General features: G+C 32.3%; 1 protein-coding gene across 1 annotated transcript; it reads left to right on the top strand.

The window, feature by feature from the left end:
* Positions 1–1,523: 1,523 nt before the first annotated feature.
* On the top strand, positions 1,524–18,084 carry Syt12 (Synaptotagmin 12). The gene is made up of 10 exons (XM_088230419.1): positions 1,524–1,645; positions 2,725–3,121; positions 3,220–3,437; positions 13,164–13,352; positions 13,427–13,587; positions 13,663–14,313; positions 14,814–14,943; positions 15,887–16,090; positions 17,426–17,551; positions 17,735–18,084. The coding sequence occupies exons 4-10, from the start codon at positions 13,176–13,178 to the stop codon at positions 18,050–18,052; spliced, it is 1,767 nt and encodes a 588-aa protein (XP_088086545.1). The 5' UTR covers positions 1,524–1,645; positions 2,725–3,121; positions 3,220–3,437; positions 13,164–13,175; the 3' UTR covers positions 18,053–18,084.
* Positions 18,085–27,551: the final 9,467 nt, after the last annotated feature.

Below are 27,551 nucleotides of genomic sequence, written 5' to 3'. Positions count from 1 at the left end.
CCAGTGACAGGGTTTCGTCGTGACCGATATCGTCAGACTGGCGGAAGACTCAAATGTCTGTTATATACACAAGTGCCAAAACTCTACAAGTGCCAATGTATTTAAGGAAAATGTTTGCAATTGGTTGCTACGCATCGATAGGGACGAGGTTGTCAATTTTTTTAAAGTACGAAATTAGCAAAAATTTACAAATCTGCTTTCCTTCCATACTCTTTTACTTTTATTTGCTTTTTATATACGAGTATATTGATAATTTTTATGTTTTTCTTATTATGTATTTTTGTATAATTTAATTTAGTACGTACTATTATTTAGCATATGATTTATTGCTCCTATTCCTTATATTTCTTACTATAATTGAGTGAATTTCTAGAAACATAACTCAATTATCATTTCAATTATGCTTTTATATATTTCAATTTTTCAATTATGCTTATTTTGTGTTAATTTTTTTTAATACTACTATATTTTACTATTATTTTGTTGATTTTAATGATACCACTATTTTGTATGTTTGATTATGTGTGATTCTTAATTTGTATAATTTATATTTTAAAAATTATTTCTGATTATCTTTTTGGCATTGTATTCTTTGGAATTTGATTATTTAATACATTTACCTTTTTTTCTAGATTGTGATTCTATGTCATTATAATTTGATCTAATTAATTTTACTATGTGTTTTTATTGTTATTTATTGTGGCCAGACACGGGCATAGCCTAAAAAGCCTTAATAAGTTTATAAATATTTAATTTTGTAATTTTAAATAAATAAATAAATAAATACAAATGCAAGCCGGGGTTGTATATCATGATTTCATATAATTATGGGAATAAATAAAATAAAATAATTTAGGTATATAGTTATGACAATTGTATGAATTTAAGTTTTGTTTGAATGTATGTTATAAAAACAGATGTGAAATACATAATTTAATGAAATTGTATAATGAAAATGTATTTGAATTAAATGTATTTATACTTTATTACAAATATAACATGGGCCGCTGGTTATTAGTTCTTTCAAAAGCCATAATATTTTAAATAAAAGTGGAATTTTTATTTTACTAATTAAATGCTTTGAGTATGTGCAAATGTTTGCAGACTGGCTGCATTTCCTTCCTAGAAGTTATTTACATCTAAATTTGTTGCAACAGAGAGGGAGACATTTTTGAAAATAGAATATGGAAGTCTAAGCATTTACAGGGTTTATGACCTGTCATTAGCTGGCTTAAGTGGCAACTTTACACATTGTGTAACATCTTACAAATATTTGTGGGGTTCAGAGTCCATAATCGATGACACACGTGCTAAAACACTTCGCCTGAGATAGTGCGATGACGATGGAAGCAATGTCATCGTTTTCTAAAGAATCCAATACAACAAATTATGCAACTCTAACAGTATTGCAAAGAAAGACGAGAGCATCGTTCTGCAGTACATTAACACCGTCCCCTACCATTGAGATACGAACAACAAAGGAATGCTGTCTATAAAGAGTCCACATGGCGCAGTCAACGCCCACCGCAGTTCAGTTCAGTCAGTCCAGTTCAACGCAGTCACATAGTTCATAATTCAAGTGCAGTTAATTTAACACATAATCGCCGTAACACTCGCCCGACATAATTCATTATTTATTCGCCATGTAATAAATAAACATCAAACAGATTACAAATATTTGCTAATATTTATTAAATACATTTAAGCGAATATTTATTTTCTGAGTCAAGGCCGATTCAAACTTGTATTTCTTAATATCCTTTAGATATATTGGATAACTCGAATCCTGAATAAATACTGTTGAAATAATATTGACGGACGAGAGTAATTTAACTATAATTACTCTGTGGTTTAACAAAATCACCGACATAATTGAATATTAAATGGACGCCTCTTCTGTGGACCCAATTACGGCTTCATTCCAAATGACCCTGGGCTGGTATTCTAAACGGAATAGGGAAATTGTTTTTTACATTTTCAAAGTAATATAAATAATAAAATAGTCAATAATTAAATAAAGGCCTACAAAATACTTTCCAGTAAAAATCAAAAATTTGTTACTTATACGAGTAAGTAGAATAAAAAAATATTTTAAATTTGTAATTTTGAATTCTCGGTCCATTGGCCAGGCCCCTAATACGTCACGATTCATGTTTATCTGTTCCTGACCAATTATTTTTTTTTAGAATATTGTCACGAATCTTGACGTTACAACTATCAGGCCAAACATGTCGTGTTTTTCTAGTGACGTATTTAAAAAAAAAAAATTTAACTTATGCATGAAAACATTTCTCCACAATATCCACATTGATTTCGAAAATACAATTGATTATTCTAAATATATTTCATATATTTTTATCGGTATTCGTAGTATGTGATATTTCCCTATTGCGCGAGAAGAGATCGCTCGAGATAAATACACGTTAAAAAAGCATTTTCTACGCGCGCTTTTGCGATCAGAATACCATCCCTGGCCTTTTTATTTTGCTATATCTTTCTTCTACCCCAGCTGCCGTAATACACCCTACATTTCGCTTTACTGAAATAGGAAAAACATATTATTGCCACCTCCGGCTTTAGTGAGTTTTACACCCTCACTAGATCAAACGAGTGTCTTTCAGTAAACACTAAAAGGATCTTTTGATATTTTCCTGAGACTTACACATATCATGAATACAACATTTGTAAACAATTTTGTTTACCAAAACAAGTGTTTCATTTCAGATTTAAGCGCGAGTATTGAGTTTTCCTATTTCACCCTTGAATTGTTCATTTATTTATTTTATTTTCTTGGAAAAACGTATATATATTTAACAATAACAAAGCCAACACAACAATTTCACGGATAAACATAGTTGTATTTTGTGAAAACACACAGTTTACCCTGAAGATGGATCCTGCAATGGTAGCCGGAACGAATCCAACTTACGCGAATCACCTAAAATTGTTTTGTTAATATATTGAAAAAATAAACAAATTGTGGCACGAAAACTGTGCATTAAAATTCATATTTAGGTGCTACAAAACTATAAAACAAAAATTCAGTTCGGCGCTCGAGCACAGTAGATTTATATACGATACATGCAAATACACAAATTCGCGATAAATTTACTTGATACAGGTTAATACTCGTAGATTTTAAAATTGACTTAAATTAATTACTCGTATTTAATTTATTTTAAACAAAAAACTTTACTAAATGTAATAAAATATTTGTAGATAATCATCATCATCATCAACATCAGTGGCGCTACAGCACGTTGTGGGCCCTGGACTCATCCAGAATTTGTTTCCATGCGTCCCTGCACCCTGCGGCTCTTCTCCAGTTCGTCAGGCTAATTGCTCTAATGCCACTTTCCATATGATCCAGCCATCTTAATTTTGGTCTGCCTCTGCTTCGTCTGCCTTCCGGAGTGGTATAAATAATATTTTTTAAGGTACGGTTATCATTCATTCTGTGCACATGGCCCTAGCATTGTAATATTCTTATTTTGATGAATTGTGCAATGTTGGGTTCGCCATACAGTGCCTCTAATTTGTGATTAAGCCGTCTCCTCCACACTCTGTAATGGTTGACAGCACCAAATATCTTCCTTATTTTTTTCTTTCAAATACTCATATCATATTTTCATCTCTTTTGGTCATAACCCAGCATTCGGCACCATATACAATGACCGGTCTGAGGAGAGTTTTGAAAATAATGGTCTTAGTTTTTCTAGTGAGCAACTTGGATCCCAGATGTTTAAACAAGCCATAATAACATCTGTTTGCTGCCGATAACCGTGCTCTAATCTCGGTACTATAATTGTTTTGATTGGTCATTTCAGTACCTAAATATTTAAACGAGTTTGTATATAACCACTTACCGACTTTTCTGTGTCTACCGGTTTCGAAACGTACCCGTCTCCTCGTCAGGATACCAATTAAATTAACATGCAAAACCCACTATGCACCTTCACCATAGTTGTTGCACAAAAATATAAAACCAACACGTCATGCATTTTAATAAGCACATGCACTGATAAGGACAAACATGCACTGATTAAATATTATAGATAGATTTTAACTCCGGTATTTTTATTAAAGTCATAATTTAATTGATTAGGTGATTTGCGAATCCGGAGAAATTATTATTGTTACGACACTTAATATGTTCTTTAAACAGGAATATCAAAATTTCTTGATGTTCTTCCAACGTAAGCTGAAGGAAGAGAATTGCATTTTAATTGGTGAACACCTAAATTATTTAATAAACAATTTTTATCTTTATTATTAAGCAATAAAATTATTGCTTAATAATAAAGTAAAATATTGGTAAATACCAATATTGTTATTTGTATAAAAGCAGGTTTGAAATTATATTTTTTTTATTTTTATAGAATAGTCGGTACAAATATTTAATAACATGTAGTAAAACGTTTGAGCACAAAGTTAATGCTTTAAATATTAATAATAAAAAGTTGGAGCATATGGCATCCACAAAGAGCCTCCGTGCATCTCTATCGGCGGCCAACCCCTTCGCGTCCTCTCGAGACAGGTTCTCGTCCCGAAGTTCTTAAACAAACTGCCGACGAACAGTCGGCAGTGGACGTCCAGGACGTCGAGAACCTGATGCCTGGTAATGTAGGCAAGCGTGGTTAAGGCTCTCAGAAGGCATCCGCAGTATATAGCCTAGCCAACCGTATCACCTTCGCTTGACGACAGTTGTCACCAAAGTTTTCTGCTTCCGTTTATTTTATTTCTTACTTTATATATATTATCTATATACCATACTTGTAAAAGCCCTTCGGACGTTTACTACTACCATCACGCCATTTCCCCGTAGGGGTAGGCAGAGAGAATGGACCGCCACAATCGTCTATCCTGGCATACATTCCTAGATTCTTCCACATTCATACATCTTGTCATACATGCCCTTCGGTTCTGTCGCTTTTGACGTGACCAGACTTAAGATTTTGGTTTATCTGATCATGCCACGTCTTCCTTGGTCGTCCTCGTCTCACGTTGCCGTTCATTTTCGCCATATATACTTGTTTTACCATCCTTTCGTCGTCCATTCGTTCTACGTGACCAAACCATCTCAGAGACCCTTTCTTAATCTTATCAATTATACTTGACTCAGATTTACAATCTTGCCTGATTTCATCATTTGTAACCCTGTCATAAATTGATTTCCCACACATTCGTCTAAGAGATCGCATTTCAACCGCTTTCACTCGGCTTTCATCCTTCCTCTGCCAGTTCCATGTTTCACTTCCATACATAAGTGTTTTGACTAAAACTCAGTTGTGCACTGCCAGTTTAGCTTCGATTGATATATTTTTATTAGAAATTACTGTGCTTAGTGCTCCGTTCATTTTGTTGCCGGCATTCACTCTTCTTTCAACATCGTTTTCTACTCTTCCATCTATTGAAAACATGCTTTTCAGATACACAAATTCTTCTACTTGCTTGAGACATTCGTTGTTTACATTTATTATGCAGTCAGTAACCTCACTATCCCTTTCAAATACCATCACTTTTTACTTACTTTCGTTCATCGCCAATTCGCTCTCCAGGCATACATAATAAATAAATTAAAAGTAGTGGGTCATAAACCGTAATTTAGTATATTAATTTTTGTGTTCATTTATAATTACAAACCCTTATTCGGTTTTTAAATAAACGAACATGTCTCAATTTCATTTTATTTATTCATACAAATACATAAATATTACAAAAAAAAAATATTTCAAACTATATTAGCCCGAGAGCCCTGTGTTGAGTTGGGATATAACATAATACAAAATGGAAGCATGTACATTATTAAATAATAGCAAAAAGCATAATAATAGCATAATTTTTTGAATTTTTAAATTTATTTTTTATTTACCAACTATACTTCTAAACAATGTTCCATCGTTTATTTCGATGTAAATATATTTTTTTAAAGTTATGTTGTTTATACACTCATCTTTTTTATACCAACTATAATTCTAAGCATTGTTCTATCTTTTATTTCTTTATATTGTATTTATTTATTTTTTCAACATTCATTTATTGATTCCACATACCGTATTTTATGTGTAGACTAGTCATTTGTGTTTGCTTTAATCTTGTCTCTACATAATGCATGTTTTACTAACTTGTCTCTTTAGAAAAAAACTGAGTCTTACAAATCAAAACAAGTTAAATCAACGCAACCGGAAATGAAAGAAGAGTTTCATTTGGCTTTATTTCGTCATTTCCTTTATTTCCTGCCATCTGTCGACAGGGGTTGTTATTTAGCTTTCAAGGAACTCGACCTATTTAATACATTACGGAAGGCTCTACAGGAGGCTGCGACCTGGACCATGACCTGCACCGGCCCCGGAACCCACAAACCGGAAATAGGCTACCTACTTTTTATGTGTGACCTTGGACCCCAGGAAAACAGAACAGGATAAATAATATCGGACTTCCCGTTTCAGATATGTGGATGGTACTTGATGGGATTCGTGAAATTTCTTTGGCATTCAATTTTGAAGTGTTACTTTCCAACGTTTTGAATAAAATCCAACTTAAGAAAATTTAAGGCTCAATCCCTTACCGCGACATGATATTTTTAATTTATTTATTCTTTCGTTTTATTGATCAAAAGGTTTGTGGGTTTTTTGATTTGTTAAAAGACTATCAAACTAAGCCAATTAAAAAAATATTATTGTGTATCGTATTAGCGGCGCTATGATTTTTTTTTTAAGTTTTGTAATTTTGCGACTACTCCACCAGTGACGTCATAAGTTCAGGTCGGTGAGTTCTGCAGACTGAGTTGACGTCTCGAAAACCGGAAATATATCACAACACTGTCATTGGTTGATTCCTTCTTCATTTTATTTTTTTATTAAAAGGAATAAACCGCTACGTCTTTATTATATTTATTTATTTAATTTTTTGTACATAATGCAAATTGTACATTGGCGAGCTCATTGCCGAATGGCAATTTCATCCAGCCAATCAATAAAATTAAAGTTTTTTTTTTATAATTCAAGTTAAAACATATTCAATAGAAAATAAAGATAAAAAAAACCTAAAGATGTATCTGAAAATAGAAATAATTGCATTTGTACATACATTAATTAAATAAATACTATTACGCAATTGGATAAGGGAATAAAAAGGAAAGGGGAAAGGAGAAGAGATTAAAGAAGAGAGGGATATGTTTCTTCAGACGTGATTTCAACAAAAATACTGTAGTAACATCTTTGATGGTGGATGGGAGATGATTTCAGTGTCCTGAGTCAAGCGGCATGGCCACTATATGAGTTAGAGAAGAAAGAGGAATTGTGGGTGGGTATTAAGAAGGTGCTTTGAGAATTAGAACAAAGACGTAAACCATTAACTGTTCTAGAGTATTGTCCACATGTAAACGATAGTTTAGGGCTATATAGGGTAAAAGACATAAACCAATTTTCATGTAAACCTAAACGACACCAAAAAAGTCCAATTTTGTGTGATATAAATCCGTTGATTTTAATCAACCATTTGATTCATAAATGAACGTCGTACAAGAAGGTTTTTGATGTAAATGCCAAAATTTACATCCGACATCCTAATATTTTACATCATTCGACGTAGCTTCAAATTCTGAGAAAAGCGGTATTTAATTATAACTTAATTTTAGCTTGACTTTTTTACAGTTGAAATATATTATTACTCCTAATAAAATTCGGAGTGATCCTAAGTTACATTTCAGTGGAGAGATAACAAACCTTTTGCCTTTGAGTTGAAATTATTATTAATAATTGCGGACCCGTAAAGTTTCAAAATATTTTATAATTTGAATATCACATTTACAAACAAAGAAGTTTTACAAAATACTGTAGGATGTAATAAATTATAAAATTAATTTTCGTCGCTGTTTCAAATATCACAGTAATAAAAAGTACTTATAAAAATATTTTCAAAATCAATAATAAAAATATTTTAGAAATATTAGTGTTCTTATAATTTACCGAAAAGACGACATATTATATAGATAATTGTCACCCTCAATATCAAACCTTTATTCACATCTGATGGTACACAGGACCTTGCATTTGTTAAGTAAATGCAGCGTATCTCGATCGTTTGTTGCAGGAAGATAAGGTGATCATTCTTACGCTCCAGGTACTAGTCCAGGGTCAGTGCAGTCACAATATCGCAGTGTAAAACCACCTTATAAACTAATTTAATATTTAATGTTGACTCTCTCAGGAATCGAACCCAGGACCTCAGGATGGTACGCGAACGGCCCAACGACTGCGCCACGAGGCGGACTTATCCGCATTCGATTTCTTTTTCCGGGATTTCAACCTGAGAGTAGCCATCGAGTCGAAAACACTCGTCCAGGATTTTGGTTCTATTGCACAAACAGTACTGTATTCCTCATCCACCCAGACATAGACTGAGTAGATGCAAAACAATTTAACTAACCCAAAAGATTTGAATTTGTTGAAACAGAGAGGGCAAACATTTTTGAGAAGGAATATAGAAATCTAGTCATTGGCTGATTTATGTGGCCACTTTACACACTGTGTAACATTCACCATTCTGCCTATGTTTAAACAGCCATATTTCCTCAACTTTTCCATCTGTTGACTGTTGTGAAGTAAAACAGCTTAAATATTTATTTTTATCGTGTGAGAGAGATTTATCCGGCTGATCCAATTCACCTACTAGGCAACTCCAAAAAATATCATTTTAATTTTTATGCTTCTTTTCACACTAGTTAGTTTAGTCAACAATGTTTTGAGTATGTCCAAACACTTGTAGACAGACTAGATTTCTTCCCAGGGAGTTATTCAGATCTAAATTTGTCGCAACAGAGAGGGAAAACATTTTAGAGAAGGGAATACAGAAGTCTAGGCAGGGCACATAACGTGTCATTGGCTGGTTTACGTGGCCACTTTACACATTGTGTAACATTCACATTTCGTCAACTCTTCCGTATGTTGACTTTTGAGAAGTAAATGAGCTAAAACATCAATTAGTCAGTAGTAGATAATGAAAAACTGACTGAACTTATTAAAATTAAATATTTTGATGTAATGGTGGATTCCAAACTTACATTTCATCAAAATACTAAGATGGTAATGAAAAAGATTGCAAAAAAATTCAATTTTGGGAAGAATTAGAAGATTTGTTGATAAGTATTCATGGAAAATTATTTATGACACAATTATTGAACCACACATTAACTACTGTAGTGGCATATTATTTTTATCAAACCAAGAAAATTTAAACAAACTAACCATATTACTAAACAAAGCCACGAGTATACGAATGATTTTGAAAAAAAACAGGTACAAAAGTGTAAATTTTATGTTAAATGAATTAATCACAACAGAGATGAAGAACATTTTAGAGAAGGTAATACAGAAGTCTAGGCATCTACAGGGCTTATGACCTGTCGTTGGCTGGTTTAAGTTGCCACTTTACACACTGTGTAACATTCACCATTCTGCCCATATTTGAACATTTACATTCCTTCAATTATTTCATCTGTTAATGTTTGTGAAGTTAAAGAGCTTAAACCTTTATTTATGCGGGTGAGATTCATCTAATAGAATTATTTTACCTACACACTAGGCAACGCCTGAAAATTTTATTTTTTTTCAATTTCTATACTTCTTCATGGATCAGGTAGATTTATTAACAATATTTTGAGTTTGTCCAAATTTTTGTAGACAAGGACTGGATTCAACTCTCTGAGGAGCTGTTAACATTAACATATTACAACAGAGATGAAGAACTACCTATATATTACCTTCTCTAAAATGTTCTTCATGTCTGTTGTAATATGTTAATGTTAACAGCTCTCCAGAGAGTTGAATCCACTCCTTGTCAACAAAAATTTGGACGAACTCAAAATATTGTTATTAACATATAAGCAAAGGATATTTTACAATACGATGGTGTTTGTTTGTACTATTATTAATTTTAAAAGAAACACAGAATTTAGAAAAAAAATCATCCAAGCCAACATGAAAATAATCACAATACAAGAGAAAAGAAAAAAATCAGACTCCCATTTAGAAAAAAGGCAGTCACCAAATTCAATTTTATATAAGGCTGTAAAAAAATATTATGAAATGGGAAAAAATATCAAAATTCAAGCAGAAGGTTAAGAAATATGTGTTTAATAACTTGTAAATTAAATATATGTACATTTTTATTATTAAAGCACACATATTTTAAGATTTTTTTAAAAATATTAAAAACAAATAAAATCTTTATTCAGCCTGTCTACAAGCGTTTTGTTTAACTCAAACTCAAAACATTGTTAACGCAAAAGATTTTTCCATCTTTTGTTATTTTGAAGATGATACGATTTTAAAATTTGCGCTGAGATTCGGTACGAAGAATAATAAAGCTACAAGTGTGACCTGCGAATCCTCACGCCGCGCCGCGGAGATTGGCCCGTACGATTATCGAAATAATAATAAACGACGAATCGTTTCGTGTATTTATGTTTAGATAACTATAAATACAACGCTCTGAAACGTGCAATAGAAATGTGTTCAATTTCAAATAACTATTACAGTTTTTTATTACATTTCAATTACGTATTTCCTTCCTATATTCAAATTTATGTATTGGGAGTATGTCCAATAAAACAATTTTTAAATCCAATTTCGGGCAGCTATCTCTAAGCTTCCTTCACAACAGGCGTCCTGAATTAATTAAGGGCAATATTGGACACAGGTACAGCAGCCATTGTGCATATACACTGCTTGAGATAGAAACGTGCAGAATCAGGGTTGATGAGTAGACGGAGGTGGGAGGTAGTGGTTGGGAGCGGGGAAGGAGACTTATAGAGAAGGCTGCAGATAACGAGAGGGCGCAGGCGCTGATCGATTAGGCGCCATTGAACAAGCTCGCGAGCTTAATACAAAGCTTCAATTTCATGTTTAATTCATTAAATATTTTTATTAAAAAAATATTGTCAATAATGCCGATTTTGGTAAGGTATTAACCTTCTTCTTCCTTTATTAGATCTGAAGAATCTGTTTGTGCCGCTGCACTGGTCTCACGTGAAGTCGACTGTTAGTTATCCCCCCATATTTTCAGTGGTCTACCTGGAGGTCTTCAACCTTCCGGGATTCCTTGAAGCGCGATACGTGGAAGCATATTTTCCAGCATTCTGTTGACGTGTTCATTCCAGTGTCGTCTTCGCTGTCTTCCGTACTACGCGTACTTTTTCATATTTTTTTTGATAAAATAAATATTTGAGTTTTTATGATTTACCCAAATATTTCATTTTTAGGGCCATTTTCAACAAGTTGTAAATAACTCACTATTAGAAAATGGGAATCAGTTTGGTGTAGAGTGGGATTCAAACCACGGACTTTAGATCCGTGAGTCCGAGACGCTAGTCACTGGACCACAAGCCGATTCAAATGTTCATGTTTGGCAGTGGCCCAGGTGGGTACAATGAATTAAGTACCCTGTATGTAAAAAAAAGGAAAAGCACTACCATTTAATCTTCCTCGCAGAAAAAGGATCTCATAGATCGAACACATCACCACTAGCCGGCTGGTAGCTGTGATACTGCGTACACGTGGTGCGTTCATTTATAATCTGGAAAATACAATTCAGTCCGAAAACACCACAATTAAGCTATTTTTAGCTTTTGCGTTCAAACCATTACAAAATTACAGCCCTCCAAAAAAGGGTGTTCCACTATCGGCACTTTGACCTTATCGTGTTATGTTATCAGCGCTATGATTTTTTGATGTTTTGTCATTCTGAAATCACTCCGCGCGTAACGTCTCAAGTTAGAGAACTTCCGCTTCCGCGAAAAGTTAGGAAGAGTCCGCGTCTTCTCGGTCAGTTCTGCCGACTGGTCCTTTAACATACCGTAAACCGGAAATCTTTCACAACTCCCTTATCATTGGTCGATTTATATGAACTAATGACGTCCATCAAAGTAGTTCGTTTTTGTTAAAAAAATATTTTTTTTCATGCATTTTTAAAAAACTTTGCCGTACAATTTAATGATATAATTTTTACCGCGCGTAAGAAAACATTTTTTGTATCCAATTCTCCGCTGGGCTGAAGTTCTTCGCTTCGTTTCGTTTTCGTTTTCGTTTAGTTTTCGTTTCGTTTCGCTTCGTTTTCGTGTCGACTGAATACGATCACTTTTGTACTCTTGTATGTGCTAACGCTTGCTGATTTAATTATTATTGAAATAATTGTAAACCACTCACTCACACTAAATTTCAGTTGGTCTAAGCTTTAAAATCCATGTTTTATTTATTTTTACGCGAATAAAGATTTTGAGAAGAGAAAATCATTTCGACGCGATACACGTTATTTGACAACTAAAGGTAACACTTTACTGGTGTGCATTATATTACTGAGCAAGTGCGTCCCGTAGCCAGACCTTCGTAAGAAACGTTTATATTATTAACATCATGTTAGTCGAATTGCATACAACCAGGTGTGAGGTTTTATAAAATAATTATTTAAAACTTTTTAATTTTATTAACATTAATAATCGCAGTAGCACCGCGAGGCATTCACCGCAAATATTAGTAGAGGGAGAATATTTTGAGGAAGGAGAAAGCCAGACTTTCGTACAAAAACAGACCCAGTTTGCACAATGTAACTACTGTTGCATAAATTACCGCTTTAAATCCCCTAAAACAGGGTAATATTCTAGAAAACCCCTTCAATTCGTATTTTATTTCTCTCAAAATACTACAATCTGGAGAAAATGTTGGTATTTGTATAGCGGTGTTAGTGATATGCGAATACATGGTTGAACTGACCCAAATGTTTTGTGCATTCTGTTGAATGAAACAGCGGTAAGACATTTTTTATAATTACATTACTAATTCTATCATAAAATACCATATATTTGTCTAAATTATTATTTCATTTTAAATCTTTATAATTTTTGTGTTATCTAATAATAATAGTCAACAGGTTTCTTTTATATTTTATATTGAAAATATGTAGTTCATAACTTATTTACATAACACAAATAAAATGTTTTTATTTAGCTAAATAGGAATCAGTTTTCTCAGGGATTATCGGTTTTCTCAGCTAGAAAAATTATCTGTTGATCTAACTATTCACCATCAAAATACTGATCCGGCAAATGTCTTCCAGAATAACATGTTTTGTTGTATTAACAGTACCAGGTTATATTTAATTTTTAGAACAGCATCAACATGCATTGGTTGGTGGGTTTACTTTGCTGGGTCGCTGTGGCTCTAGCATTAGTCTGCGCTGTCGTTCGTGTACTGTCGCGATGGCCTCACGCCGTGTGCTGGAGATTGCTTAAATCCACTCGAGAAGAAAAAGCTAACCTCACACGGTGTGGGATATACAATGCCAATGGTTACTTGGTAAGTTTGGATTTTTATTCAGTCTTTCATCTTCACTCTTTGAAGCATCGGATTTAATGAGGTTTCTGTTACAGGTGAAAATAGATCCTGACGAATTTGGAGGGGAAAACTTTCATCGATTTGATTCTGTGGACTCGGAATATTCTATGACTGCCATGACAATATTTCCAGTGAGCGAAAGTGTTCCAAGTATCCCCCCACAGCCTTTACGTCCGGCACCCAACATTTTACCGCAGTAAATATACTTTATTTCTGTAATACTATGAATTAGTCATTCGAGTGTTCGACTCATTAAATAATTTTATTTTAGAGAACCGCGCTCACCAAACTCATTTGATGAAACGACCGCTAGTACTGAGGATATTTTCCAAGAGAAGGCGGATTCATTTTATCACTACAATATTAGCACCGCCTTGACGCGATCTCTAATATCATCTGAAACCACCAAAGAACTCAAATGTGATACCGGTGAACAGCCACCGCCTATATTCAGTCCTCTTGAAAAGATTGAAAAGGCATTGAACACCGAGGACAATGACCAAAATGACTGGAATACACGAAAAAATTTAAATATTTACAAAAAACCTGAATACATTAGTACAAATCCGTTTCTTACAAACGGGAATGAAATAAACTGTCAATTTAATCCATTTTTTGATAATGCATACTTACAAACTAGTTTCTCTGAAGTATCAGATGACAGTTCATCTCAATCCAACGAGCTTACGGGGGATAACGACATCAAACCAAAAACAGTGCATTACTTTAAACGATTCACTTACTCGAGGAAAAACAGTTTTGAAAGTGATAGCCAGAATGAGGACTCTACAACTAACGGTACTGGGTCTTTTAGGAGAGCAATATCTTGTGAATCAGTGAGTTCAGATACTTCTTTGGGGCCCTTGGAGTCTCCAATACCTACCGTGACTGGCCAGCTGTGCTTGTCTTTAAGATGCTACAGGTACTTTTTTGTTGACTGATGATATATTGTTATAGGAATTATGTGTGTAGGTGCATGGGAGTTCCTATCTAGTTGGATGTGACAGAAGAAAACGATGGTTTGCTTCGATGTGTGATATATTACATGTAATAACAGAGTGACTGATATTTACTTGGGTAACTGATTGAGTACTGATTGACTGGCTGACTTGCTGACTATTGACTATTTAACTAAGGATGCTACTACTTACATATAGTAATTGTCCAGTGTTTACTTTATTTCCTAGTGGGATCTTGAAGTCGAGTACTATTTCCATGACTGTCAGCAATTTTTCATCAGTAACTTGCATGTTTTGACAGTCTATTTTTCACATACAGAAAATGTATTTTTTACTTTCTGCCCTGTCCTTAAGACAATAGTAGGTCAGATGACAGTAGACATTCATTTCCGGGTGAGTCCTACATATTCATTAACTATGGAATTAAACAGTTCACCTATAATAAAATGACACTGAATTTCAGGATAAATTCTAATGACTCTTTATTGGCTGTGAATGTTATCGAAGCAAGGAATTTGGCCGGAGAATCTCCTGACACATATGTTGGTATATTCCTTTCTCCAGATCACCAAGGAGGACATTTTAAATCCAAGGTAAAGTAAAACGAATAAATATTTTTTTCATTTTCTATAACAATATTTCTGGGCAGTTGAAGATTGGTGAAATTCTGAGTATGAAATAGAACCAAAACCCTGGATGAGTGTTTTCAACTTTTTTTCTTTCAAGTAAAAATCCTGAAAAAGAACATCTAGTGGAGATAAATCCGCCTCGTTGTGTAGTGGTTGACGCCGTTCGCCTACCTAGGTTGGATTGCTGGCAGCGTGGTTGTAAAATATTCATTTCAAAGGTGGTTTTACACTGCTTTTTTTATTGTTAAAAGACAGGCACCTGAAGTGTAATTTATTATATAAATAAAACACGAGTGATACTTTAATCCACAAATTTGGAATATCCAGTGACCGGTTTCATCGCTTTCGCGACATCTTCGAGACTGGTATCTTTATTAAAAAGTTAAATGTATTTATACAGAACAGAGGTAAGGATACATAATTCAAAGTTATATGTAAGTAAATTAAATAAAGTTATTTTTATCTTAAGGATCATTATCGACAAATTTTCTATGGGTTAACTAATGAATGGATATAATGTTATTTTAATGAGTTTAAGTATTTTATTTTATTGTTGGTGTCCCATCCTTCGTGAGTGTGGTTTTGTAAATAATAATTTCTGAAAAACAAAGGGTAAAAAGTCATTAGTAAAATTATATTACAATGGGTAAAGTAATGGAGAATGCACATGTGTTATCTGTTCATTAAGTAATTCTACGTCGGGTTTATTTTTTAATCTATTAATTTCGAGAATTTCTAATTTGTCAAGTTTATGGCCTTTGGGTGCAATATGAATGAAGTGTAAGACTGATCACCTTACCTTGCATGTAACAAAAATTATCAAGATATGTTGCAACTGGAATCCGCAGGGTGCGAATAGGGAGACGATGATATCAGTATTATTAAATCTTCATAATATTTGTTTTAGGTGTGCCGAGGAACAAATTGCCCCAGCTACAATGAAACATTTCTTGTTGATATCGGAAAGTCAAACAGAAAATTAAAATTCCACATTTATGCAACAGAAAAAGATGCATGCACTCTTATAGGAGAGGCTGAACTGTCTTTACAAGATGCCAACACATATAAGCAACCTGTTACTACGTGGTTGACTCTTACTGATACTGAACAGGTAGAAAATTTACATTTTAAAATTGTTTCTTGGTTATATTCTTGAAATATCTATTTTGTTGTTAAATTAATTATTAAAGGCTTTAAATCACACTATATGACCATACCTTCTGGTGTACCACAGGGATCTCACCTATGCCCTTTACTCTTTGATACATATGCTTATGACATAAACAAATGTTTAATATCATCTCCTTTGCTGATGATAAGAAAATTTTTGCTTTTATTCAATCTCATACAGACTGCGCAAAAATACAAATCAACAGACCTTTTCACTATTGCAAGTAAAATTTACTGGCACGAAATACGAATAAATGTTACTCATTTTGCATTTTGCGCAAAAAAACGACGGTCAGTAATAGTTACTCATTCTCTGTAACACCCCTATTTCTATACTGTTAGTTGAATTCGCGACATAAGTGTTAAGATTGATTCTAAATTAATGTTTAACTTTTATATTGAAAACATATAAAATGGTCGGGCTTATCATGCAGGTATCGAAACCATTTAAACACGCAGAGACATATGAAAACCTTTATAAAATATTTATTCGTCCCCAGCTAGAATACTGCAGTCCTATTTGGTCACCTAACTAAAATGTTAGTATTTATAGATTAGAAAAGGTTCAAAAAAAATATTTAAACAGGGGGATTACCGGTTAAGCCTTTACTTCTTTAACTATGCTGAAAGTATGCAGTACCATAGAATTAACTCTCTTCAAAATCGAAGAATAATGTTAGACCAACTATTTTTGTACAAACTTATAAACAATCAAATTGATTCCCCTGATCTACTTCAAAGACTTCCATTTCATATGCCATCTAGACCGACAAGACAAAATCTTCTGTTTTACACATTAACTAATTATTTCAATCTAAATATAAAAAATACCTAGAATATGAGAGGAATATAACTATAGATTTACCGAGGTTGATATATTTCATGCCAATGAAAGTAAATTTAAGTTAAGAGTCATGGAAATATTAAGAGATGCATATTATACTTATTGAATTATTGTTATGATATATATTTCATTTCTGATTTTCTACATTTGTCTTATTTAACATAATTTGAATTACTATGTCTTCGGTGAAAACAATTTTTTTGGTGTGTGCATGGGTGTCTTACAAATTTTAATGATAATACAAAAAATTACAATATGTTTTGTATGTACTGTTTGTTTACCTAATAAAATAAAATAATTATCATAATTTGCATAATGGCAGATATTCTTTATTGTGTTAACACTTTAACTAATGAAGATGAGTCAATTTACTGATAGTTTTAACAATATTAAGGTTGACCATTATTCTACTATAATGTTTCTTTGTCTTAGGGAGAAATAAAATATGGAGAGTTGATGCTTTCGACATCGTATCTACCAACAGCGGAGAGGTTAACTCTCATTTTAACAAGAGCGCGTAGACTGCCTAATCCTATCGGCTTCAATATTTATGTCAAGGTAATTTCCACACAGTTTTTATTATAAGTGAATATGTAGTTTTGTTTTTACCAACAAACTTTTTTTTATTTTATACGATTAGAAATAACAATTAATTAATGAAGTCAAATAAATCTTTAAATTAGAAGAAAAGTACATTTAATTTTTATTAACGAAAGTCAATGAATTTTCACTTGTTCTTAGGTATACTTACAGAAAAATGGTAAGAAGGTTGCAAAGAAGCGATCTTCAATAAAACGCAGTGAAATGAGCCCAGCTTTCAATGAAGCTTTCATATTCAGTGTGCCTCCTCATCTTCTATCATCCGTAGAGCTGAGAGTTACTCTTGTTTACTTTCCTATTGGAGTGGAATTTATCGATATTAATCAACACCGGAAAATCGGCCATATTATTTTAAGTCGAGAAGCATTTGGTAAGGCGGGTAATCATTGGAACCAAATGGTTACTTCGGTGAGGAAACCAATAACCATGTGGCATGCTTTAAGGAGACAACATGAATGAAAGGAGAAGTTGATATCATTTAAATATAAAAATTTAAAAATAATATCTATCTCAATGCTCATGTATGTATGTATGTATGTTTAAACAATTGGTCGGTGAAAATGTTGACAGAAGTATGTACTTGTATCTATAGATAAATATTATTGAATTACAATTAATCACTGGTAAAAATATTGGGGACTTGAATAAATTCTCGCTGTTTTTTATGAAAATTAATGCTTTAAAGAACATGTCATTGAAAGTATCATCCATCACTAGCGACTACTTTATCCCATCTTTCTAAACAGCATTCGAATACCATCTCGAAAGAACGACTCATCTCATAAGGTTATTCATGAATCAAGCTATTTTTGACATCTTCATAAGAACGGAAAAACTGCTCAGCCAGGCCACGAGTCATCGATCGGAACAAAATCAGAAGGAGCAATGTCTGATGATTACGACCGGTGGGGTAGACTTCCCATTTGAGCATTCCCAAGTTTATTTTGACTGGCCTCGCAACATGTGGCCGAGCGCTGTGATGCTGCAAAATTACTTTGTCATGTCTCTCCTTGTATTGCGGTCGTTTTTCCTTCAACGCTAGGCTCAAACGCATCAATTGTATTCGATTGCGATCTCCCGTAATGGTTTCGTTGGTAAAATATGTTGTTTACCCTTCAGCGGTAGAACATATAGGTACTGTCATTTCAAACATAATCGTGAGCTTCATGATGGAGTTGGCTGTAGTATTGCCGATGTAAAAATGTTAAGATAACACCAACTGTCAGGAAACAGCAAGAACTTATTCAAGTGCCTTTGTTATGAGATGTCATTATCCTGTGTATATTTAAATTAAGAAAACTGACTACCGAAAAACTTAAATTCTAAATTCAAAGCCAGAACATATTGTGGCTCTTGGATGCTATTTCCATGTCTGTAAATAGTGCAAATAATCTGTAAAGCTTCAGACCTTATTCTAGTTGCCTCTCCAAATGTATAGGTATATTTTTGTATGTATACCAACCTTTATAGTGTGTTGAGTGTTGATAAAATGTTGATCATTTTTATTGAAGTTGCCGGTCAACTAAAATATTTAAAACTGTTATAAGCATAGATATCATATTATATACTAGCATAGATATTATCCTAGTCAACTCGTGATAAACTGTTATTAGAATAGATATTCTTAGTCAAATCGTGATCAAAATTAACATAAGTTTCATCAGGCATCATAAGACTGTAACATTATAATATCTACTAATTTTTCATTCATTCATGTTGTTCCTAAGTAATATTTATTATGTTTTACTGTATATAGTTATGGAGAGCATTGCAGATTCGATATATTAGGAGGAATTGCATAAAACAGGGACTGGGGTTTTTTTCTATAAAATTTACAACAAAACATGAGCTTGAGAAAACGTGGTTATTAAATCTGCAATGTTGTCATTTATGTATTCTAATGGTTGTGTACATATTCGGAGGATTTTTATCCTTCCAATAATATCACCCGATTTGAGTGAGAAACACAACACAGAAAAATTTCTATTTCAAATTTACAGATGTATTCTTTGCAAATTCCTGAGTTTAGTGTTTGCAATATACACTGAAGTATAATTAAAAAGAGATGATGCTTCATAGATCGATGAGATCAAATTAGGTCCTAAAATATGCATTGCTGGGTCATGGTGCATCAACATTGCTGTGCAAAACGCATAGTAGAGTAAAAATGCTAACTGTCTCTGCCAGTTTACTGTGAATTCGAAGCTATATGTCGCGCCCTTCTACGCTACTTCACATTTACTGACCACTGCGCGTAGAACATTGTTTCCCACTGGAATACAAGACGGGTACTTAGAGCCGCATCTAGTGTAATATTGTATATCAATAGCAATATACAGGAATATTGTCTTTTTTACACATAAAGTGAATTAATAGTTTTATTAATATTGATGTCTTCATAATCATTTTCCTTATACATAAACTTATATACATTCATGGTATATCCGGAAAGTAATGTCAGTGAGTCGATTGCAAATAATTTATTGAACTTTTTCAAAATTCTACTTAGGACCGCAGTACAAGCTGCTTGAATCCACTTGAAATGCTTTCCTTTCACGGGTCCTTTTAGGCGTGGAAACCAGGAGTCGGTGGGAGCCAGGTCCAAACTGTAGGGGGGCTAAGGAATCATTGGAACCCCTGCTTTGGCCATGTAGTTGGTGACGAGGAAGTTCAGTTGTCTGCGATGTCCGGCTGGACGCGTTGAATCCTGTGTTTCATTTTTTTAGCACTTCAACATAAAATTTAGAGTTCACAGTTGTACCAGGTGGTACGAACTCGTGATGATATAAAAAAATTAAATGAGCATCATCTTGATTTCGGATCTGCTCATCCTGGCCTTCTCCGGGTGAGGGGACGCCGACTTTTTGCCGATCGGACAGATAATCTTATTTAAAGGCTGTCTTGATCATTTAAACAGTTTCCGTTGCAGTCTTCCCAAATTTGATGCAAAACTTGATCGCCACCCTTTGCTCTACCGAGCGATGGATTTTGACTTGTACAAGGTCCCAAAACAACATCTGCGGAAACGCCCGTCCTCACTCTCCGGATAGCCGGAGAAGACTGAGACCCAGCGTTCGTCAGCTGACCACCATTCCCAACAAAAGTCGAGTCAGTCAAAAAAAATCACTGACATTACTTTCCGGACACACCACGTACCTTTAGTTTACCCTGAATAAATTTAAAGATGATAAAGAATTTTAAAAAAGCATACTTTCTATGTAAAATTTAAGTAATAATATTAAATACAAAAAATACATGTACTTAATTAAATAAAATGATTCCAACATTTTGGAAAACCTGCATTTTGCATAGAGAAATGGATTAACTATCTTATTGAATTCCTTCACTTTATAAAGGTTAACTATCAACTGTCTGTAATATACTAACACGTATTCTACAATCTAAATAAAGGCCAAAACATATATGTACATATTACACAAACTACATGCATATTTGTAAGATCATTTGAATAGTGTACCTGATGGAATTAATTTAGTATAAGTAACACAAACTTAGTTGAGGTGAACACAAATAGCTTTTATATGGTGCATTTCTTTTCAGTCCATAAATACATTATATTGTAATTTACATAATTTGTTATTATAATTAGTTGATGTTTTATTTTATTTAAATGGCACATTGAGGAAGATCAGTGTTTTTTTGTATATATTTATCTGTTAATAGACTATCAAACAAAGGAAAACTTTTTTTGATAAATATTTTTATGTAGATTATCATTGCTATATTTTTTGGTTTTTAATTTTGAAATGACTCCGCATATGACGTCACAAGTTGTTGTTGGTAATATGTGCTGCTATTTAAAAGTATAACCCCGTGTAGCAGTTAAAATACACTAAACATTGAAAAAATGGCTACCCGAAAACGCTATGATTGATTGGTTATTCTTCACTAGAACCGGTGACGTTTCAAATTAGTTCATTTTTATACATTTTTTTATACATTTAAGATAAATTTCGCCTTACAATTTAATGCTCTAATATTTAACGTATGTAAGAAAACAGTTTTTATATCCAATTTGCCATAGCACTGAAATTCCTCATTATAATAATTGCCTTACAGAAGAGACAGCAACCTTTAGCTTAAATAATTATTTTGTCTCATCAATCCAGTTTTATTTTTAAGATGTATTCTATTTAGAATATTTTTGCATTAAATAAAAAATACTTAGTGTATTAAATTTACCATGACTCAGCACTGGAATTTACCTGTATTTACACGATTTAAAAAAAAGTATAATATTTAAATTTGTATTTCGCACTAAATGAGAGAAAGAAAAATAAATTAAATGTATTTAAAATAAATTAAAAGATCACCCTATAACTGCATTAGACATTCTAATATTATACCTGTATGTTCATGTCCGATGAATGCGAATGCATGCTTCATTGTGTTCTTTGGAAACCTATACAGAAGTATATGTGCGATATGCACATTTTTCTATGTATCCGTTCACCTCAACTTATGTTGCGTTAGATATACCTGGCTAATATTTACCTATATTTATTTTGATTGTAAAATTTAAATACAGCCAAATCATATCCAATGTTCTTATACACTTTTAAAAAAATGTTTCAGTACTGAAATGTTTGCCTCTATTATTAATATGATTCCCAATATGACCAATATTTATCAACTAAAATATTGAATTAATTATTTATTAAGATGGGTAATTTATTGGGAATCAATCTTTTACTGAATAAGTATTCTTAAAAATATATACTCAACTTTCTTACTTGCTCTTTTAAATTATGTGTAAAGCCTTAAAATATTGAAAAATTTACACTCTCTTGATACTATTAACTTAAAACATTACTGAAGATGATTCAACTTGAGCGGAACTTTTTAATCTTATATTCTGAATAAATTATTGAAAAGGAAGATTAGCAATTCTAGCTAAGCATTACGCAAACACCTGATGGACAAATAAATCATAGTTTAAATACTCATTTTAAAATATTAATCTTGAATCCAACTCATTTTCTCCGATGGTCCATTATGTAAAAATTTTGTACATGACAACTTTTGAAAGGAATTATACTAGCATTTTTTATTAGGTAATTTTTAATGTAAAGGAATTTTAACACTTTTACTATTTGTGTCATGGTCAATCTGACAATTGAATCATTGATTGCCTTTCTACACTTGTTTTTATTTAAATTTGTAATCATACACATAACGATAAATATGAACTTAAATAATGGATAAGTTATCTAATTGGAACTATGTGTCTGGAATGTTAGAAATTAATTCATGCTATTGCATCCGTCATAATGTATTTTCAATTTTTTTTTTCTGTTTAGAATGATCCAATTTTTCAAATTATAGTTTTACTTGCCAGTGTTTCATCATTATTGTCATAATTTTAATGTTTTAATTATTGATAGATTATTTTTATAATCTGTGAAATATGTGGATAAATTGATAGTGATCGTTTTTGAAAAGAATGAAAGTAAGACTAAATATGAGATCATTGTGAACGGAGATATTCTGAAACAGATAGAAGAATTTGTGTATCCGGGGAAGTATGTTTACTGGGGATGGTAAAAATAAAAACTGAGAAAGATATTGAGAGGAGGGTGAGCACCGGGAACAGGGCGAATGGTGCGCTTAAATCAACCTTGGTAATGTAAATGTTCGTCGCAGGAGGCAAAATTATCATTTCACAGTGGCGTCCAGGTGCCGACCCTTAAGTACGGAAGTTAAATATGGAATCGTAAAAACATTAATGAAAGTAGGCTAAATGCTGTCAAAATGCGATCTCTCAGGCGAATGTGTGGTAAAACTGAGCACAATAAGTCCGCAAATGTCAAGACCCGTGCATTATGTAAGAATGAGACCAGCAATATTGACAAAGTTATGAGAGAAGTGCATGTAGAATTATTGGACAGTGAAAAAACAGCTAAAATTATTAATGATGCGAATGTTGACGGATGCAGAAAACAAGGAAGACCCAGAAAGACATGGCATGACCAAATTCGAAAAATACTTGAAGATGGACATGCTAAAAATCTGAATAATTGTCATCCGTGCATAAGAAGATATATGAATGTAGAGAAAGCGAGGTCTGTATGCAAGACAGATAAAAATGGCGTTCTATCCCCTTTGCCTACCCATTTGTAACTCCAGTCTTCCTTAAATTTACAACCCTCTTTTCTAGATTGTAAAATATTATTACCATTGTCAGTAATTCTATATTGTGTACATAATATAAATCCAATCGAATATTTTTAAAAAATCATAAAAGTGATTATAAACATGAAGAAAGTTAAATAATACTTAACTTATTATCATCTGACCACTAGTGGCCATCTTTGGGTCTTCTTAATCAAAATTTGGTTGATTTGTACAAAAGCTGGTGTTCATTTATCTGACACTCTTAGTTGATTGTGCTTTGAAACATAGTATCCTAATCGATAGTAACCGATTCTACCAACATAAATATATTTAGATCCAGGGAGAAAACAATGCTAATATAACTTTTATAACATCATCATCATTCAGAACAGTCAACAGTGGACGTCCAGGATGCCGCTCTCAGAAGGCAACCACAGTATACGGTTCAGCCGACCATATCGCCTCCGCTTGATGACAGTTGTCACCGGAGTTTGCTACGTCCGTTCTCTTATTACTTCATTCCTCACAGTCATACATACCAAAGTAAAATGATGAAAGGATTAAATATGATTAAAAATAAACAAAAAATAATTATTGATTTGAGTTTTACGCAAAAATAAAAGCAATTGTTTTGAATATGTTATTCACCCTGTTACTGTCTTTTTTCATAATAAAAATTACGCCTGTTTCTTATAACTTTCATAAGACCTTTTCTAGACTGTGATTATAATCAAATGTATTATGTAGACAAAATATACTCATTAACTAAAATATTAAATGTATTCTGTTACTGATCTACCATCATCAAAATTGTATAACAAATTTAATTTTAAAATTTTATTTGACGCATTATAAATTTTATGTTCTTAGACCCGGAAATCATTTCCCCTGTGTATAATAACAATTAGTGACAATAAAACTTTTAAAAATCAAATGTTTTATTTAAAAGTTTTGCAAACACTTTTTTCACATACGATCCACAAAAACACATATCAGAACATTCTTATTTTTTAAATATTTCCTTCCGATTAGACCAGACCGTAGTTGATGATTTGAAGTGATGTGTAAAATTGCGTGGTGACACTTACGTTGCAGACTGTTTTTTATAGGAACACAATATTTCCTCCTACTGGTTATGCCATATTTACTCTATGTGTACATACATGTATACATAGCATATGTACTAGGATGAGGCGTTCAAATTTATTTGCTACCTACTGGGCCCTGGTTAAGATGTTGCAATGCCTACTGTGGGTACCAATTATTGTCCCGGCCCCATAATAACAACTGAACTGATCGTGTGTGCATGTGCTTTTGATATTCTCACCACGATTGCGAATAAGTTATTTTGCGATCAATAACTCATTTAATCAGAATGGTTGATATTAAAAAACATATTGATATTCTAGGACCGATTGTAACGCATTTAATAAATAAAATTATATCTCAGGGCGAAATTCCATTGAAATTAAAATGCAGTATAATTAGACCAATATACAAAGGAGGTGATCATTCATTATTAGGAAATTATAGACCTATTAGTATTCTACCTGCTCTTGAAAAGATCTTTGAAAAATATGTATTATTAAAATTAACAAAATATCTCGAACTTTTTGGAATAATTGATATTAACCAACACGGTTTTCAAAAAAAGAAGAGTACTGAAACTCTTCTCCAAAGTTTTGCTAATTATGTTAATAATGAACTAAATAATAGAAAACATGTATTAATATTATTTATTGATTTTTCTAAGGCTTTTGATACTATAGATCATTGTAAACTATTAAAATGTTTAAATATAATCGGAATAAGAGGACCATTACTTAACCTCTTCAAAAACTACCTAACTAATAGAACAATGTCCGTAAGTATCGATAGTGCACAAAGCAGTAATAGAAATATCAAAGCAGGTGTCCCCCAGGGTTCCATATTAGGACCCATATTGTATATAATATATGTATCATTCATTAAAAATATTTTTTCACATGTTAAACACTTTGTTTATGCAGACGATACTGCTCTAGTTGTTTCGCATAGGGATATTAATAAATGTACTGAAATGTTGCAGGATGACTTTAATATTTTACAAATTTGGTGTCATGATGCGGGTCTTTTAATAAATGCCAAAAAAAGTCAATTAATGCATGTTAGATCGCCACACGCCAAAACAAATATGTTACCTATTGTAAAAACTCATAATTTTGAATGCCTTCATAACTCTACCTTTGATAGAGCTTGCTTATGCGATAAATTAAAAATTGTGAATGAATATGTTTATTTAGGTTTAACTATTGATAACTTTTTTAAGTGGAATATTCATGTTATGAAAACATGCAAACGGTTAAGATCTGTAGTTAGTCAACTACACAAATTAAAGTTTTTAGTTCCTCTCTCCACACTAAGATTAGTATATTTGTCTCTGGGAGAATCTATAATAAGATATGGGATCACTGCTTGGGGACATTCTTGTTCAACAAACATTAAATATGTACAAAATGTTCAAAATGCACTTGTCAAATTGATTGCACCCAATTATGTATACAATCAGAGGAATAATACCCCATTTATGTATGATAAATTAAATGTTTTACCAGTTAAGGGTATTTTATGGAGCAAAATTATTATTCAACAGATGTTCAGCTCGATATATAAAAATAAATTAGAACACAGCTATCTAACAAGATTTACATCTGTTGATGGCCTAGTAGTACCAAAATTTAAAAATAAATATGGACAACGTACGTTGGATTATATTGTTCCAAAAGTATTTAATTTGTTGCCACTTGACATGAAAACATGTCATAGTAAAAATAAAATTAAGTTTCTATTACGTAAGTGGTTAGTAGATAAAACGTTCCTATATTGATTTATTATTTATGTAGTATTTATGTAATACATTTTTTAATATTCTTTACTTATTATTATTTTTTTTACATATATACATTTTTTGAAAAAAAAAAAAATTTTATCCCTCATTAATTACATTTTTGTTATTTTCTTGGGTTAACCTTTTCTTTTCTTTTATTACTTTCTTACTTTCTTATTTCATTTACAAATGTAAAATGTTAGATCTTAATTTTAATATGTACTTTTAATTTTCTTACTATTTTTTTATATTTTTTTTCTGTAGATATGAATTGAAATTCTAGATTTACTTTACCTTGTTTAATTTATTTTCTTATCTTGTTTTGATTACATTTATGAGCACACACTATTTATATATGTGTCTATTATTTTTTTTTCTTTCTTATATTTAAAATATATTTAAGTAAATTACTATTCTTTAATTTTAATTGTATTATTTTACTCTATTTTCTTACTTAAAAAAAAAAAAAAAAAAATCTTTAAACTATTTTTATGTTTATTATTTTATACGTATACAGTATTATGTCTGTACTCTTCTTATTTGATTATTAATTAAAACTAATGTCTGAGCACCCGATGACAAACTATTATTGAATAGTTTATCGGGACAAAATATATCTTAATACTTTGTTTTCTTCATAATGTATTATAATGTAATAATATGTATATTTTATTGAATAAAGACTCTAAAAAAAAAAAAAAAAAAAAAAAAAAAAAAAAAAAAAAAAAAAAAAAAAAAAAATCCACTGTGTCGTGTAATTGTCAAGTGCCCCTTCTTCCTGACCACAAGATCTGATCTGATCCTGGCTGCCGCGACAGAAGATCCAGACAATAAAGGTGCCAGAATCCAGTACAAGGTAGGTAATTGTATTTAGGGTTCAGTAACAAAGCAAATAAAGGATAACACATTTGGCGAACCAGACCATTTCGAGTGTTCATCTGCTAACGGGCAAGTGGC

This window comes from Micrasema longulum, unplaced genomic scaffold, assembly GCF_059751315.1.
Source record: "Micrasema longulum isolate JH-2025_06_02 unplaced genomic scaffold, ASM5975131v1 h1tg000065l, whole genome shotgun sequence".
Classification (NCBI taxonomy): domain Eukaryota; kingdom Metazoa; phylum Arthropoda; class Insecta; order Trichoptera; family Brachycentridae; genus Micrasema; species Micrasema longulum.
Note: the sequence above shows the minus strand (reverse complement) of the source record. Positions and strands in the feature narration are given on the sequence as shown.

What these genes read in the sequence shown, in the direction of transcription:
- Syt12 (XM_088230419.1), top strand. Translation starts at nt 13,176, where the DNA reads ATGCATTGGTTGGTGGGTTTACTTTGCTGGGTCGCTGTGGCTCTAGCA. An exon ending in TTGTCTTTAAGATGCTACAG is followed by an intron (nt 14,314 to 14,813) that starts GTACTTTTTTGT and finishes ACTGAATTTCAG; the next exon opens with GATAAATTCTAATGACTCTT. An exon ending in CTCTTACTGATACTGAACAG is followed by an intron (nt 16,091 to 17,425) that starts GTAGAAAATTTA and finishes TCTTTGTCTTAG; the next exon opens with GGAGAAATAAAATATGGAGA.